Source organism: Poeciliopsis prolifica, unplaced genomic scaffold, assembly GCF_027474105.1.
Source record: "Poeciliopsis prolifica strain line A6 unplaced genomic scaffold, Auburn_PproV2 SCAFFOLD043, whole genome shotgun sequence".
Classification (NCBI taxonomy): domain Eukaryota; kingdom Metazoa; phylum Chordata; class Actinopteri; order Cyprinodontiformes; family Poeciliidae; genus Poeciliopsis; species Poeciliopsis prolifica.
Genome location: NW_026562418.1, coordinates 2,935,001 through 2,951,555, shown reverse-complemented (window position 1 = coordinate 2,951,555; position 16,555 = coordinate 2,935,001). Strand labels below are relative to the sequence as shown.

At 38.4% G+C, this 16,555-nt stretch overlaps 1 protein-coding gene across 2 annotated transcripts in view; it reads right to left on the bottom strand.

Annotated features, from left to right (window-relative positions):
• khdrbs3 (KH domain containing, RNA binding, signal transduction associated 3) overlaps window positions 1-12,848 on the bottom strand; it is a 161,567-nt gene extending 148,719 nt beyond the window's left edge. For both annotated transcript variants that reach the window (XR_008607732.1, XM_055055874.1), the window contains exon 1: window positions 12,368-12,848. Coding sequence is in view for 1 of the 2 variants with exons in the window: in XM_055055874.1 (XP_054911849.1) it covers window positions 12,368-12,458 (91 nt within the window). In the remaining variant the exon portion in view is untranslated. The remainder of the gene's footprint in view (window positions 1-12,367) is intronic.
• Between the last annotated feature and the right edge of the window lie 3,707 nt (window positions 12,849-16,555).

The window sequence follows — 16,555 nt, the reverse complement described above, 5'->3', positions numbered from 1 at the left end:
CTGACAGAACTGGTGTGACTGAGTCAGGAAGCTATTTAGCTCTGTCCACCCATTTCCTGTGGGACTGAGACCTCGGATTCAAAACATTGACTTTATAGTCCATAACTTACTTGGTTGTATCATTAGAGTCATTGTCCGTTTGGAACAGTCATTTGTGCCCAAGCTTTACATCTGGGCTGATGTCTTTAAATGCTATATGATCTCCTACGAAACTGAGTTTTTAATGTTGCTTTAGGAGTAATGGCTTCTCTCTCACTGATTGACAATCAGCCCCTGATGGCAGCAAATGGCACAGTAAAGCAAATGGTAGACTGTAGTAAGAACAGCATGGCATTTTATGCTTGGTCTAATGTTAACAGAGAGTAGAACTCCTGTCCTTCCAGAACTGTATGATGCTTGAACCTTCCCATGGTGTTTATACCAGAGTATAATTATTCAAACAGATGAATGCTCACCTTTAGTTATCTGAAAAATTGCACCGCAGGATGAATTAGGCTAATGAAAGTCCACAATTCTCTTCCTGATCTGTTGACTTGTGATTTCCCCTTAATGTGACACAAGGAAGCAGTGTGTTTGAGGTGTCGCCTTAAAATATATCAAAAGATGTGACTCTAGATGGCTCAACTGTTGTGAATTAGAAAATTATAAAAGTAAAATTGTTTTAAGGCATAGTTCTCTTATTATTCTGATTTTTAGCAAATAGAAATTACTTTGATAGTCCTAGCCAACTTAAAACAAGAAATGTTTCATCAAATGTAATGTATCGTTTTAGACAGAGAATCCAAATATATGGTTTAGCGGTATTAAATGTTTTGCAGGGATTCATTAGTAATACTTTTAGAGTAAAAACATACATTTTAAGATTACAGAAAAGCTAAATGCTATGCCAGAAAGCTAGGCGATTAACCACTCCAATGAAATGGAGCCTGATAAAACGACTCCATTTAATAGCCTGTTACTCAGCCTTAACCAAGATACTGACAGTCAAACTCCATGGACCTATTTGATCAACCACAATCTAATGTATGGATTTTTTTCTTTTATTTTATGTTTATATGTTAACCGGATAGTCACAGTATGTTAAAAAGTCACCAGATACATCGCTTCATAGAAACACGGCACACTTTTAGTGTAGAGCAACAGCTCACCACGTTCGGTCTACAGATGTCACATTGGCTCAGTGTTAGAACCTCTTGGTGTAAGAGGGCAACCACCCTCTGTGCAACTATTTCCACAAGGGTAAATCCAGTATACACAACTCACACACTTTGGTGGAGTGCCTGTAATGCATTGCTATATTTAGGTTCTCCAGGTTCTAAACATGCTATGTCCTTGCAAAGTGAATTATTTACATACCCATCACTGGTTTGTGAGGGTACTAAACTATGCCCAAACTGGGTCAGTCCTTCTTGCTTGACCTGGTGCTTTAGTGTTGTGTGAAGTTGCTGTGTTTTCATGATGTGGAACAAAAGAAAAACTTGGTCTTTAATGCTAACTTTTACTATAATTCAGTTTTTGCAACACAAGCATGCAGGCAGAACTGCTATCTGAAATATTTCTTCTCAAGTATACACACTGCAGTATCAAATCTAAAAATCCAGAAGTGAGGCAAAATTAGCATTTTTGTTTTTCCACTTGAAATGAATTTAAACACATAATTTACTTTTTCCTGTATTGTTTCCACCCAATCAGCTACTTTAAAAGCGAACTGCTGAGCCAAAAATCTCCAGCTATGCATACTTTGATGGTAATCAGACAAAATAAATAAATAACTGGACTCTATACTGTGGAAAGGGGATCAGACAAGATGAGCTACCAGTTTTTCTTCCTGGGGCATAAGAAACTGCCAATCTCTCAGAGCCTGCGGCGTCTCAGATACATGCAGAGAGTGCCATTTTGCATCAGACTCACACACACCAACAACAGTCAATGGAGATAACAAATTTTCTTTGAAGAATATTTATTTATGGAAATAAAATACAGTCACTTCGTGGTGTCGAGCTCAATACCATAGTGGAACAGCAATCTTTGAAAGGCTATGAACCTGTAGGTATATTGACTTTCACTTTTTGTCACAATGTTTCGTTACACAAAGAAAATCTCTTCACGTTCCAAACTGGGCACCACTTTGGGTTAGTCTACTACACATAACATAGCAAAATGTATTCAGTTCAAGCAGTATAAATACTTTGGCAAAGTTGTAATAAAGATACATCTTTCTCTGTTCTTCGCAGGGTAAATTACCACATATGAATGTAAAAGCCATCTTTCTAAGTTGCTTTCTCGAAAAAGATCAAAATTACATAGGCACTAGTTACAAAGCAGCTCAATGACACACATAAGGCCTGTACAAGTTTTCTGATTGGATTTTGAGTCTTAGGAAATGAGAACTATAACATTCATGGTTTTCTGTTGACTTCTGCTGACTTAACACGCTGCATTCGCTAAGCTGGGAGTTTTGCGGCTTAACAAGCTGCAAAACTCACAGTTTTGTTAGGATTAGTATCCAAAGAAAGTTATTTTTCAAAAATGTAGCACATTTAAAAACCTATGAGGTATCACACTGATTTAATACATTTATCTGTCAGACTGACTTCTGATATCAATTTCAGTAAAAACCTGAAATGATAGATGTGTGAGGGTGAAATGGTAGGAATGAAATAACTCTGTCAGATGGAATTCATAAGAGAAAAAAAATCATCTAGAATTATTTAAGAATGTAAGAGAAATAGGAAGCGCAGTGTAAAAGAAGATCTGTCAGATCATTACATTGTTGGATTTCAACCGATATTATCTGGGTGAACTTAGAATTCAATGTTTGTTTTCAGTCATTTAACATCAGATTAAAGCACCTTGTTGATAACCAGTATGTTAGTTTAGCTACAGGTAAGGTTTTTTGTAACTTTGTATTTTTGTGTTATGATGTGAAGCACTCTGAAGTGCCTTGTTGCTGTAAAGTGCTGTACAAATAAACTTGATTGATTGATTCAGTCAATTTAACAAATTACATCAATTCACAAACACATTGTCTCACAATTCTTACTAATGCAGGCCTGAAAAGGGAGAAGGAAGAAGAAAAAAATCTTGTAAAAACCTGCTCCCTCTTCAATAATCACAGAATCAATTTTCAAGGCCATGTTCGTTAAAGTTTCTGTTTTGGACTGTTTCTAATATTCCCCAGCATAATCTCTGAACGAACGTTTGTGCTTCTTACAAACAGTGCCTAGAAACAGTCCGGTAAAAAGTAGACCTTCTGTATAAGACTGGCGAATGAGTGAAACCCTTTTCTCCGCAGCTCTCTCATGCTGCCATAATGACCGAGAACATGCACCCTGCATTAACAGCGAAATCAAAGGAGCCGTCGCAGGGCTCGTCGCATCTGCAAACAGGGTATCTGTCAGGTGTTTTAGCTGGAGCCTGTCTGCATTAGCGCTGCCCTCCATTTCACCCCTGCAATCCAGCGGGAGCTGCTGCGAAGGAGACAGAGCTCTGCAAACACAGCACAGCGGTCCCATCCCCGCTGTGCAGCGCTCTGCTAATTGTCTAAATGCAAAGTGTGCCTCTGAAGCTGCTCCTCTCACAGTTCACTCGCGGGTTCAGGTTAACTTCATCTGCAGGTCGAATCGGGACTCGGGTCACGGCCGCTGACAGATTCGGGGCTGTAGGTGTGTTTTAACCTCCACCTCACGGTGAGCCGTGTCAAAGTGTGCTTGCCGAGCGGCATAGCATTATCAATGCCTCGCATTGCTTCGATGGCATAAATGTCTGTCTTTGTTCTCATAGGGGCAAAAACTGGTAGGTAAACACGCTGATGAGATGGAAATGTTATCAGGTTATTTTTGTACCTACACCTTTGCAGGAGCAATGTATTTGTTGTTTTTCTTTATTAGTTCATGTTATTTATGTAATGCAAACACTGTTGGAATCCTGCTGTGGACTATCCAATTAAGAAGCACAAAACATGGAGCCTTACATGTTGGAATTCACTTATAGGGTTCAAACTGGGCCACAACTCCTAAACAACAATCAAAAAACTTTTTCATTTATTTCCACCTAAAAGACACAACTTTTTGCTTTTAAAAAGAAGCACCGCTAAGACTGTGATGTTAAATAATGCATTTTATTTACCTCAAGTTTGTGCAAGTGTTTACTATTTCTGAGTCAGCAGTTACAAGTGATGCAGCACAGTAAATGCTTTTCTGCCAACAGAAGCTGGTCAAGGCTTAACCACGAATAGACTTTCTTTTACTATTTTTCTTTAGGGTCATTATGGATGTAGCTGCAGCTCTCGCTGTTTGGGGAAGAAAAAGAAAGCTTAGCAGTAACTGATATTGCCACCAGGTAGGAAAATTTTCTTTCAACAGAGACAAATAAATTTAAAAAAACACTTAAATGTTAATGTTCTGTTGCAGTTTGAGCAAATCCTATTGCTTATTTTCACATCCATAAAAACAGAAATCAGAGCCAAAAATCTCTTGCATATCTGACATGTATTTCAATGGCAAACAACAGAAAGCAGATTTAGGTAACAGTAACACTTCAGTTCTATCACCATAACAAATTTTGCTTGGCGATAAATTGTCCAAGAAGTTATTGCATGTGATTAATTGCCAATTTTTCTGTTGCTTATTGCAGCAGGTCTCAGCATATATAATTTAAGGTCCAATTTAACAGCGCTCCAATATGTGTTTTTTAGACATGTCAAACATGTCTATGCAACTCAGAGACTACACTAGGCAGACACTCTGTACTGTAAAATATCTTTCCATTTAAATGCTTCCAGTGGCTCCAACTGCATGGCAGCCTGACCTATTTTCAATTCAAGCTTCGCTAATAATTACCAGTCCGCTTGGCTCAACTGGTAATTATTAGCTAACAGACTGTTCCAGACTGTATGCATGGAACAGTCTGATGATTAAGCTTTAAAAATGGAAAAGGAAGATGTCGTCATGACAACAGTGGTAATTTATTGAGTCACGCTGGAAGAAAGTAAATTTTACTCCCTTCATCCCTCTCTACACACATTTGGCCACTCAGCACATTTTCAGACAACAGCATAAGAGCAGCATTCAAACACAGAAACGTCACTAATTTGAACTGTAAAGGCCTTTCTTAGTCAACCTTGGGATCAGAAGCTCATGATCAGCTTCTGATTTTGACCAACCAGCACTCGGCATCACTGATGATGCTATGCTACAAGATTCTAAAACAAAAAAAATCCTAATTTGCCAACACGCAATAAAACTGTATCTGACTGGTCCACATGTTCCCTACATTACTACATAATGTTTAGTTAGTCTGTGTGAGCCGGTCTTCAATATGTTTTCGACAAAGCTAATGAAGGCCAGCAGAAACAGAAAGATTAGAAGGGTAATCTGTCAGCAAGGCACAACAGAAGGTCTGAATCTTTCATTTACTAGAAATTAGCAATTTGTTTCATCAAGCAGGTTGCAGTAGATAAACAATACCCTGGAAAATTGAGAGGCAGAGGAGGTGACAGGACAGATGAGTAAGAGGTATGAGTTAGTTATTTGCAGTAAAAACTAAGAGGTAGAGGTATGACTGAGCAGTGGTTATTTAAACTTTTTTATTCCTTAAACTGCTCAGATAAACGCACTTTGAGCTACTTTTCTCTTTAATGTTGGATTAGTTGTCAGTTTAAAGATTTATTCAAAGTCTACCATTCAAAGTGTGTGAATAAAACACAAAGAGAAACGTCAAAAATATGATGTAAAGTCTCCAAATACTGCAACAACAACAAATGACAGATTAATCATTATTTCAGGAGCTGCTGAAGTTTCACTAAACACTAAAGGCAGACACTAGTAATGCTAGGGTTGTGATAAAGTTTCCATTTTTAAATTATTTATTTTCCAAGCTCGTATTTTTAGATTGTTTTTCGGTTATTTATGTAACATTCTCAAGGTATCTACCTCCAACAGGTGCATCAACGTCTGGAGGCCTGGGGGAAAGTCAAGCTGTGGAACTGCCATGCAAGTTTTGGATAAGCAATAATTTTAGGACGAAAAAAACAAGTTGCAATGTAATTTCATTACAGATTTTTTTTCAGCCAACATAAGAAAAAAAGTATGAAAATTGAAACACATTTCCTAATTCAATTCCACCTCAAAGATTACTCAAATCTTTGAGGTGGAATAGGCATGATTTCCCATCATGCCATTCTTATACATTGAGGTAAATTCTTGTTTTTTTCAACAACTACATGACATACATGCACAGCCAGCTCAAAGTCTTCTGTTTGTAAAATGTTACATCTGGAAAGCTGCAATTAGCATATCTGTTAAGCAGCAGCCTGCAGGCTAGCTGCCCCTGCAAACAGTCAATTACAGAAAGAAAGAAAACATTCCGGGGGAAATGTGTTCATTCTATATTTTTTTATAATAACAGATATTATTATCATATATGTTGCATTATTTCTGTTAGAAAAGCAACAGAATCATTTTTTGCAATCTTTAGAATCTTTTTTTAGATTGCTATCAATCATTGAAAGTGTTTAGTACAAATTTTTTTCCCCCAGAATTTGAATCAGATGAAGAAAAACTTTAAAGTTCTAAGTAGAACATATTTCCAGATTGTTTTTTTTTTATCTTAAATCCAAAATGTATATATCCTTTATACAGAGTTTTGACTCTGTATATGCCAGTCAATGATTAATCGATTGCTAAGTTAGTTGACAATAACCAATTAATCTAATTAATAATTTCAGCACAAATGATGAGCTGAATTTAAGGTTATTTTAAATGCAAAGTGTTTATATTTTTTCAGTGTTGATGGCATGTGTTGAGTCTGTATACTCAGGTTAATGATTAATCGATTACTATCACTTTTAATCCAATTAATTATTTCAGCTCCAAATGGCAGAACTGCTGAGCTTTTGCTGTTGTTGATCTAATGTAATCTCTTCTTCCTTAGACTCTAATTGTAGGCATGCAACTGAGATGGATGCAGGTGACCTACAGCTGCCTGAATGCCTCCACACACTCACACACACACACACACACACACACACACACACACACACACACACACACACACACACACACATAAAGGCAGAGATGCTGCTCTGCTGAAACACAACATGCCACGCTCTCTGCACAGACACAGCTTCAGGCGCATATTTCACAAAATCAGCAAATGGACTTTCTTTTAGCCACATTACATCTCGCGGGTCTTATTGTCACAATCGGAAAGCGTGCCTCGCCGCTTTTACTTCAGTTTGGGTTAGTATGAAAAAAAAAAACAACTACAGCAGCCTTATTTAGCAGTTCGGGGAAGAAGGCGTGCAGCGGGTCAGGTCCTGTTTTTATTTATTTCCTCCAACAATAGCAAGATTAGTGGAGAAAAGCTTTTTTTTCTCGTCATAAATGAGCATCAGTCCTTGACACGGAGGATATAAATGTTATTTACAGGCCTGCATGGAGGCAGGAATTAATTTAATGCACCTTATGCTGCACAGTTTTTTTTTCATACCTGAAAGCTCTTCATTAGTATGCTGCTGAGGGTTTTTTTTTTGCTCTCTCTTCTTTCAGCTTAAGATTTTTTTTCCTCCAGCTCCGTGTGCCTGCTGCCGACTCTATGGGGCTTGTCACAGAGCAGAGATACGCCGCGAGTGGGAGAGGGGATCTCAGTACGCCACCAAACTTATCAAAGCAGCATGCTTCGTCCCCGAGCTCCCAACACAATGCCCTGCCTCACTTTTCTCAATCCTCTTCTTCTTCTTTTTTTTTTTTTCTTTGAATGGAACCCTCTCCAGTCCTGGGGTAATCTCCCTTTTGCTTATTTGCACACAAGTTAGCAGAGTAACCGGGCCACCGTCCCCTCCCACCCCTCCTGTTTCTTGCATCCCCAGCCAATTGCGTAATCGAGGCCAGAACTCATCAGCGAGATGGCAGGAGAAGAAGCTCTATTAAGCCGCATCGTGTTCCATCTGCTGTGTAAGACAGCGATAACGGTATTTACAGTTTTTCGGCCAAATTTCTGACTTCTGCTTACTTTAGGAAATGTCATGGATTAATTCCGACGCCACGTCCAACTGAAGTGTTTGCCCCGAATATCCCCAAACCTCCAGTGGGAACAACAACTTTTTTGGAAGGGAAACGTGAAGAACATGTGTCACGGGTAACTTTTTAAATTTAAAAAGGCAGTGACTTCTCTCCTTTTTTTCCTCTTCACTTGTTCTGGATCAAACTTGTTCCCTGGTATTTGATCATTTTTTGTCGTGTTCCGGAGGCTTGTCAGCACTTGTTGGATACTGTTTTTTCAACACTCTTTCTGTCAGAGGACGATCTGAGCTTTTAGCAAAAACATACATATTAAAACCCAGATTTAAATAACGAATACCGACGAGATTTGATGTGGTTTTTTGGGTGAAATCGATCTACTTTTACTCTAAATGAATCATCTACTGAAAGATGCATTACCCATAGTATGTCATTTGGAACCAGACTCCCATCTGGAACTGATACACACACAGTCATTAGAGGCGTTATTGCAGCATCCACCCAAACAGAGAGGAGAGAGTTTCTTTGAAATCTGGAGCAGCTTCATGTAATGCTTTTTAGCTTTTTTTTCAGTTTATCTACATTTTTATACACTTTTATATGTATTCCTGGCTGATTATCTTTTTATCATCATGGAAAAAATGTTCATTATAAGAATTAGTCATCCTGTGTGCAATTGTTCCTCTGTTGGTTCCAGTAAATGCAGAGTTTACACACCTGTCAAGTAGTTGGCTTTCTCCTCAGTTTGTTATGATCTCTATAGGAGTTTAAAAATGATCTGCTCATGTTTTCCTGTCATCCTCCAAACAGAGAAACGGGTAAAACACACAGAACACCAGCACTGCTCCAGTTAAGCATCGACTGTATGTAACTGTTGTAGTGAAGCAGCACATTTCATAATGGGTATGTTTTATTTTAGAAAAGTAATTGTTTTCATAGGACTTTGCTTGTGTACAGTGAAACAACAAACACCACAAAATATCATAAACAATAGTCTGTAAAGTGGATTTCGAATGAGAAGTCAAGTCATATTGCAATTATGACTGGCTGATGCAAACCTTTGTAAGATGTGAAAAGTTCTCTATAAACTGCATTTTTCTCTGATTTATGTGTTAATTAAAACTTTTCACTGATGTTGGATGGACATTCTGATTGTTTGTTGCTTATTTGTTTATTATAGATAACACTGAGCACTATAACATTTACAGCCTTACCCAGTTTTCAATGCATATCCCCAGACGGACAGTAGACTAAAAATATTGAAGCAAGTTTATTAGAAATATATCCACCAAAAAATAACACTAAAATTTGATGGACTGGAATTATTTCATGTTTTCACTAGGAGTAAGCATTCATGTTTATCCAAACATTTTAATCAAAGTATTTTTTTTTTTATCTTTGTAATTAAATTACACAGATGCTGTGACTGGATATTTGTATCTAATATGATTTTTTTCAAATAAAATGTATAAAAAGACACAAAAAGTCTGCAGCTGCCATTTGAATCTTGTTTATTTCGAAGTGAGAAAACGTGACTGACCATTTTCTCTGTCCGTGCCAGAGTGGTATTCCCCTCTCCCCCACCTCTTTCTACAGTTAGCTGGGCAAAGTAAAGAAATTCTCCTATTTTCTCTTTGTAATAAAAAAAAACAACAACTTTCTTTTCACGATCCTACAGCTTTGGAACCGTCGTTGACAACAAGCTGCAAATTTGCACTGTGAAAGAGCAAAATCTTACCAAGTATTTTTAATCCAGTTTCTTGCACAAATATCTTACGCTTGAAATGAGACAAAACTAACTTACCAGTAACTCTTCAGCAAGATACAGGAGCTGTTTTTAAGCCAACAATTCCTTCATATTAATGAAAAAGTACTATTTCCACCAGTAGATTATATCACTTATTATAACACAATTTTCCGATGTTACAGGTGAAATAATCTGCCAATGGATCTTGCACTTTTTCATCAATGTCTGAGGAATTATTGACTTAAGTCAAGCTCACGTATCTTGCTGAAAAGTTACAAATAAGTCATTTTTGTCTTGTTCCAAGTGCACCAAGATATCTGCAGTAGAAACTAAACTAACAAAACTTGATAAGATTTTGTGTTTTTGCAGTGTGCTGAAGATTTGCTACAATCATTCAGCACAACAGGCACCTTCAGTTTAGAACTGTATCTAAATTTAGCTGCTATTTGTGCAGCGCTGTTTAAATCGTTCATCACTTTTTACATTATTTATTTATTTTATCTACAGCATCTTTTAAAACATGCTGAATTTCTGACTCACTTTCAATTAAACCTCATTCCTTGGTACTTCAGAATGGCTCTTTGCAAATATTTATAAATGGATGAGTTCAGCAGGGACATATCATAAACAGAACGACCCTCAAAGTATCCATCTGTGTTATCTCACTCGTCTTTGTATCAATGTGAAAAGAACTAAATATTTGACATGCGTAAAATTGTCAACCAATAGTGAAGAGCGATATGTAATATTATTACAGTAGCAACAGTGATAGTTTCTTTTATTTATAATAAATGTTTCATCATGTTACAAATAGACATAATCACCACAATTTATCGCAATTTTGCGACTTTTATGTGATCATTTTGTATTAGATGGGTTTTTTTAAATAACCTTTTCCCCATCTATTCGGAGTCACAAACTGGAGAAGAGTGCTATTTTTATCTCTTTATTTTTAGTGATTATTCTTTTCACACTTACTTTTAGAAAATGTTGCTTTTCCTTGCATGTTTTAATTATACAAAACATTTAGCATGTTAACTTGGCATGAAACTAGATAAAACAGACTTTTTGATAAGATTTTGTGTTTTTGTGGTGTACAACCGAACTTCCGAGAAGTTTCACATGTTATCACATGTGAACTGAATATTGCTGCTTCGTCTCTGAACGGTGTGATGCACGTCTTTTATTGTTTTATTTTACAATCTTCTCTGCGGCCCTTCGACAAGGCGAACAGGGGGGCTTTCTCTTTGGCAGCTCTCTGACATTTCACATGACAGCTCATCAATTAATCGCAATAATGAACAAGATCATAAGAGAGATCATCGGCTACAGATGCCAGGCGAACATCCATATGGCTCGGGTCTGAAGGATCAGGCGAGGGAACGCGGCGATAAGTCATTCTGTTTGTGACTCCAGAAACTAAACAACATTAAATTCAAATTATGCCCGGCTTTCCTGGGGAACCCTTTTATGGACCCCCAGAGGTCTCCATGTGTGAGAACTGGAGGAGACACAGCTGTCAGAATAATAACGGTGACAGGAGGCGTGTAGGGGGGATTTCAGAGACTTAATTACAGTGCAACAAGACTGCTGACAGACTACAACTCCTTCTTCTGTCGTTCCCAGAGCCACCAGCGGCCTGCTAGTCTCGATAAAGCCCACGAGTGGTACTTGAGGATCCACTTAGGTGATGTAACAGCCCTCTCGCGATGCAAGGGGTTCCACAAGGGCCTTTTGTCAAGAAATGATTGCAAATTTCCAACAGCTCAGAATCAGAGGGACCGGGGATGTGGATTGAAGAGAGTATCTGCGAACATAGCTACAGTTGCTGCTGCTGCTGCTTCCCTCTCCGGTTCATCAATGCATGAATATCCTGTCTGACTTCAGATAGACAGGGAAAAACACATAGCTTTAAATAAGAGGATTTGTTTTCAACATATTCCAAGACGGCAGGGGGGGAAATGTGATGATGTATACTCTACATTCCTATGTGTGTATATATATATATATATATATATATATATATATATATATATATATATATATATATATATATATATTATAAGTACTTTCCAAGACTAAAAACAGTCATCTTTAGTGAGTGGAAGAAACTTTTAGCCAGTATCTCAAAACACAAATATTTAGCCATGGTCTTTTTGTGAAAACAAAACATGCCTGATATTCCTTGTACTTCTCCAAACAAGCAACCCCAGAAAAAACAAAATGTACCGGAAAAAAAACAACCTTCAGTTTGTTCACACTCTTTAACTTCCATCATTTGAATAACCAACGAACTCTATAAAGGTTATAAAGTAGTTATTCAAATCTTCGTGTAGTAATTTCTTCATCTTCTTCACCTTCAGCCACGACGCCTAATTGCCCAGGTGTGTAAAGGAGACCAAGCGGAACGTTCTGGGAATATCTGTACGTATGGATTTATTTTTATTTATATTTTTTTTATCATTATTAATATTCAATTGTACATTATTTTTGAAATACAACGGTTTGGACCCGTACAGAGCGTTGAAAATGAACCCTGTGTCAGCAGCACACACGGTTTCCCCCCCTAGCGAAGCTGCTCGCCCCCCGGGTCCCTCACCTTGCTCCAGCAGCCGCAAGGAGTGCTGAAAAGACGGGTCCAGCGAGTCCTTCTCCGCCTGAAGCTCCGGCAAGTACTTCTCGCTCTCCATCTCGTCCACGGCTCTTCACGCTCCGAGTCAAAACGAACAGCAGGTTCGAACGCGACGAAAACCAAAGTTGCTCCAGGCTCCAAAGCAGAAACAAGAAGGGAGGGAAACAAACAATGGCTCCAAACTTGGAATTTGTGTGAAGCGAACACCGTCAGCGCTCGCGCTGGATGAGCATTTTTATTTTATTTTTTTATTTTTTCAGTCTCCGCGTGGGCGCGCGCTCTCGTTCTCTTCCCAAGCCTCCCCCCCACCCCCCCAATAAAAACGATCAGTTTTAACTCGCAGCGGCGGGTTTTACTCCATCAAAGTGTTGCTCAGACGCCACGGCCCAGCGACACAACATTCCAGCGCTCCTCGCCTCAGTCGGTCCACGGGCTCTGTGAGGCTCCCTGCGTTGTGTCCGCAGCTGAAGTGAGGCGGAGGCGGGCAACACGCGAGAACTGTGGAAAAGGGGGCGGAGCCACGCCGGGAGCTGTCCGCGGTGCTGTTCGGAGGCATCAGCGTCTCATTAGCAGTCACTCAACGAGTCCCAGCCAGAGAGTCTCGGAAGGGGTGCATGCTGGTCCAGGAAGCTCGAGCCTCCTTTTCTTTACCGACCTCATCATATAAAGAGCCCTACGGAATTATTCACACCCTTTAAACTTTTTGAGCATTTTTGCAACAGCGACCGCCATCCTCAAAACACCTTTGGAAGGTTTAATGTGAAATAGCGACACAATATAGCACGTGATTGTTAGCCAAAAGGAAAGCGACGCCTTTTCTTGCTTAAAACAAATATTATTTTCCTTTTATGGACTATTAAGAATCTTTGTGGTGTTGTGCGCCACGCCACAAAGTAAACGAACCACATTTTTTGCTGTTTAAAAATCCAAGGCGGCTTGTCTGCAGCAGCTTTGCCTGTCCAGAGGCTGCAACCTTCACTCATATAACTGCTCCATTGTAGGTTTGGCTCAATGCTTGGCGTTGTTGCACAAATAATTGCTAATGGGTTGGTAATACACTGATGGTCCTATTGCTCAAACACAACTTTGAAACGACAGTGTTTGAAATGCAGCTAAATCCTACAACATTCATTTCACTGTCTGCACAGTCCCATGAACCCCCAGTCCCGCCCCCCTTTAAAATATGTTACAAATTGAATTTCTTCATCTACTTCTCTAGTTACTTATACATCATTATGTATCCTAGATGTATACTTGAGTATTCATTATAATTTCTGTAATTTTTTTATGATCTTAAGTGATTCTTTGATTTAACTTTGCACAATCAAAATAAATGCCCATAATTTACTATGTTATCTAAATGTCACATCATACTTGTCAATATTAGTGCTGCTCTTTTCATTCCTTAGTTGCCTGTTGTCTCTAAAAAGCTTCGAACCCAAAATTAGAATGAACTTGTAATTTTGATCACATATTGTCTATTCTGATTCAGAAACTATTAAGCCTAAATCTGTATTTATTTATTATGCTTAATAAGCATAAACCTTCTGCTTTAAGATTCATGGTTAATGAGGTTTATGAGGTAAAATATTGCTAGAATCCACCAAACAAAGCTTGATATCCCTCTGTAGTAAACAGATGGCTATAAAATGTTTGTGTTAATGCTCTAAAATGTCAACATCCACAATTAAAGACAGTTCCAAAGACAATTTAGCAGACAAAGGTGGGTTTTTTTCTAAAGAAAGAAAGCTAAGTTTGCAAACATTCCCTTGCAAGACCTCATAAAGCCATCAACAGCAGATTACAATATGGAGGCTCACTCCTGCTGTTGTGCACCAGGAGAGCACAATTCCAGCTAAACTAATAAACCCAGTTAAAGTACATTTTGAATCTCAGCCCCACTGGGAAACATTAGGTAATAATGCGGAATGATATTATATTTTATGTAGTACTTCAGAGGGTAAATCAAATAAAGTGCAATATTTAATTTCATCGGGAGAGCATCCAGGAGCAGGCTCTGGGACACTGAGGGGCTGATTCAATCAGTCAGAGGGCAAGAGCTGTATGCTATTGTACACGTTTTCTTTTTTTTTTTTGCCTTTTCTTTATTAACTGTAAGGGAATCATTTTTCAGTTTTAAAATGTGCTAATCTGGAAAGATATTCAGATATTAAATTAAACTGACTGACTTTTGCGACAAGAAAGTACAATGGTGACACGGATCTGTGCCAACAAATTTAAAAGGTTTCAATAGTTCATATCATTTGTTTTGTTTTTACTTGTTTAACGCGGAATTCTGGAGACATTTTCCGGACAGCACAGGACATCTGAAGGAACACTGCCAAGAAACAGCAGTGAGAATATAAGTCGGCGTTGAGCAACAGAAACACTTTGACTCACTAAGGATTTATTGTTCCAGGGCAAATACAAGCTATTTTCTGCATTTCCTTGCACATAATTACGACCGGAATAGATACACAAGGTGCCGACTTGACTATGACCTCTGGTAACCACTGACAGACCCAAACAGCTGATGAATATGTATTCAGAAATTATTAGAGGTGCCTTCTTGCTAAATATGCTTCAGAGGAGGCCTTTGTTGATGAAAATCGGGCATGCAGTTCAAGCTTTAAAAAGGGAACAGTGGTACAAATTTAAAAATAAAAATAAATAATACTTTTTTTAAGGTATATATCCTCTTCGTCAAGACATGTGCAGACTAACCCGTATATCAGGAAGCTCAGTTCACAAATGTGCTCAATTGGAAACTCAACACCAGGATTTGTGTTCAGTAACTACGCCAACTACCAGTAACGTCACAGAATCACAGAAGTGTCTGAATGCACATTGTGCATTCAGACACTAAATGAGTCACACACAGTAGTGTGCATGTCATTGAGTTAATGAGATACAAACCATGAAATGCAAATATCAAATGATATTATGTTAGCAATAATGTCAGTAATCTCAGGTCCTTCATCATTGACACAGATATGAAATTGGATGGTCCAGTCTTCCTATTTATTGTCAGGACATACCTTGTCTTATGTCCTGTTGCCTCGCGATCATGGCAGCGCGACGCTCGACATGGGAAAAATTAAGACTAAAATAAGTTTTCCTTTTTATCACTTATTGATTCCTTTTTGACTCTTTCAAAGAAGATATTTTTTTTTAAATGTCTGCGCCTAACAACACAAACACTCAGTCTTCCTCTTCGTTTTTTCCCACCTCATTTGAACATACCCGTATGTATCACCTATTTGTCCACCTTTATTAACCAGGAACAAAAATCTCCCTTTTCACCTGCAATGAATCTTGGAATTTATTAGGCTGATAATAAATAATAAATAAACACAGGATACACCAGACCATTAAATCCATGGAAAGAAGAACAAATTTGTGGGAGGAGCCATTAAATTAGGACGACCTTCGTCTCATGGCTCTGACTTCAAATGCTGCCTTCGAAGGACGCAGCCCTATGTCAACTTCAATTTGACTCCAACTTAAGTGATTTTCTGACTTTCAGCAAAATAACTTTTCTAATGTCTTACGCAAGCTAGCTGTGCTACCTCCAACTCGTACGTAAGCAGGAAATAAAGATCTACATTTTAAACCGTTTCATTTGACTGGGACACAAAAGATGTAACATTCTACAATAGCTGCATTATGTTTTTAAGTGCAACATTTCCTTTGAGATTAAACTCTTTGCCCATCAGCAACATAAGGGTCATAGTCCGTAATTTTCCATACGGAAGCACAAATGCAACAGCGATCAGTTGTGTTACAGAACATCTCAGGAGGCTCAGTAATTGTCCTCTTTAGTCTTTTAGGCAATTATAGAGGAGTGCATGACTTCTTAGGTTGCTTTTTTCTTGTTAGGACAACCCTGTCAATACTTCTCCAGAAATCCATTCACCTCCCTACAGGTCAAGCATGTTTTCTCCCGGGCGTGTTTGCGAATTCATTAGAACAGGAGCTCTGCCATCTGTGGAGCACGGTAATACAATGCTCTGGTTGTTACTTAGCGAGGCTCTATTTCTCTTAACAGAAAACAGACAGTGACATTTAAAGAGTTTATCCAGCTGGAGATGTTTTTTTGTTTTGTTTTTTTTCCCTAAATCCTGCCCATAAATTAACCTTTTCTCCAGGAAGCAC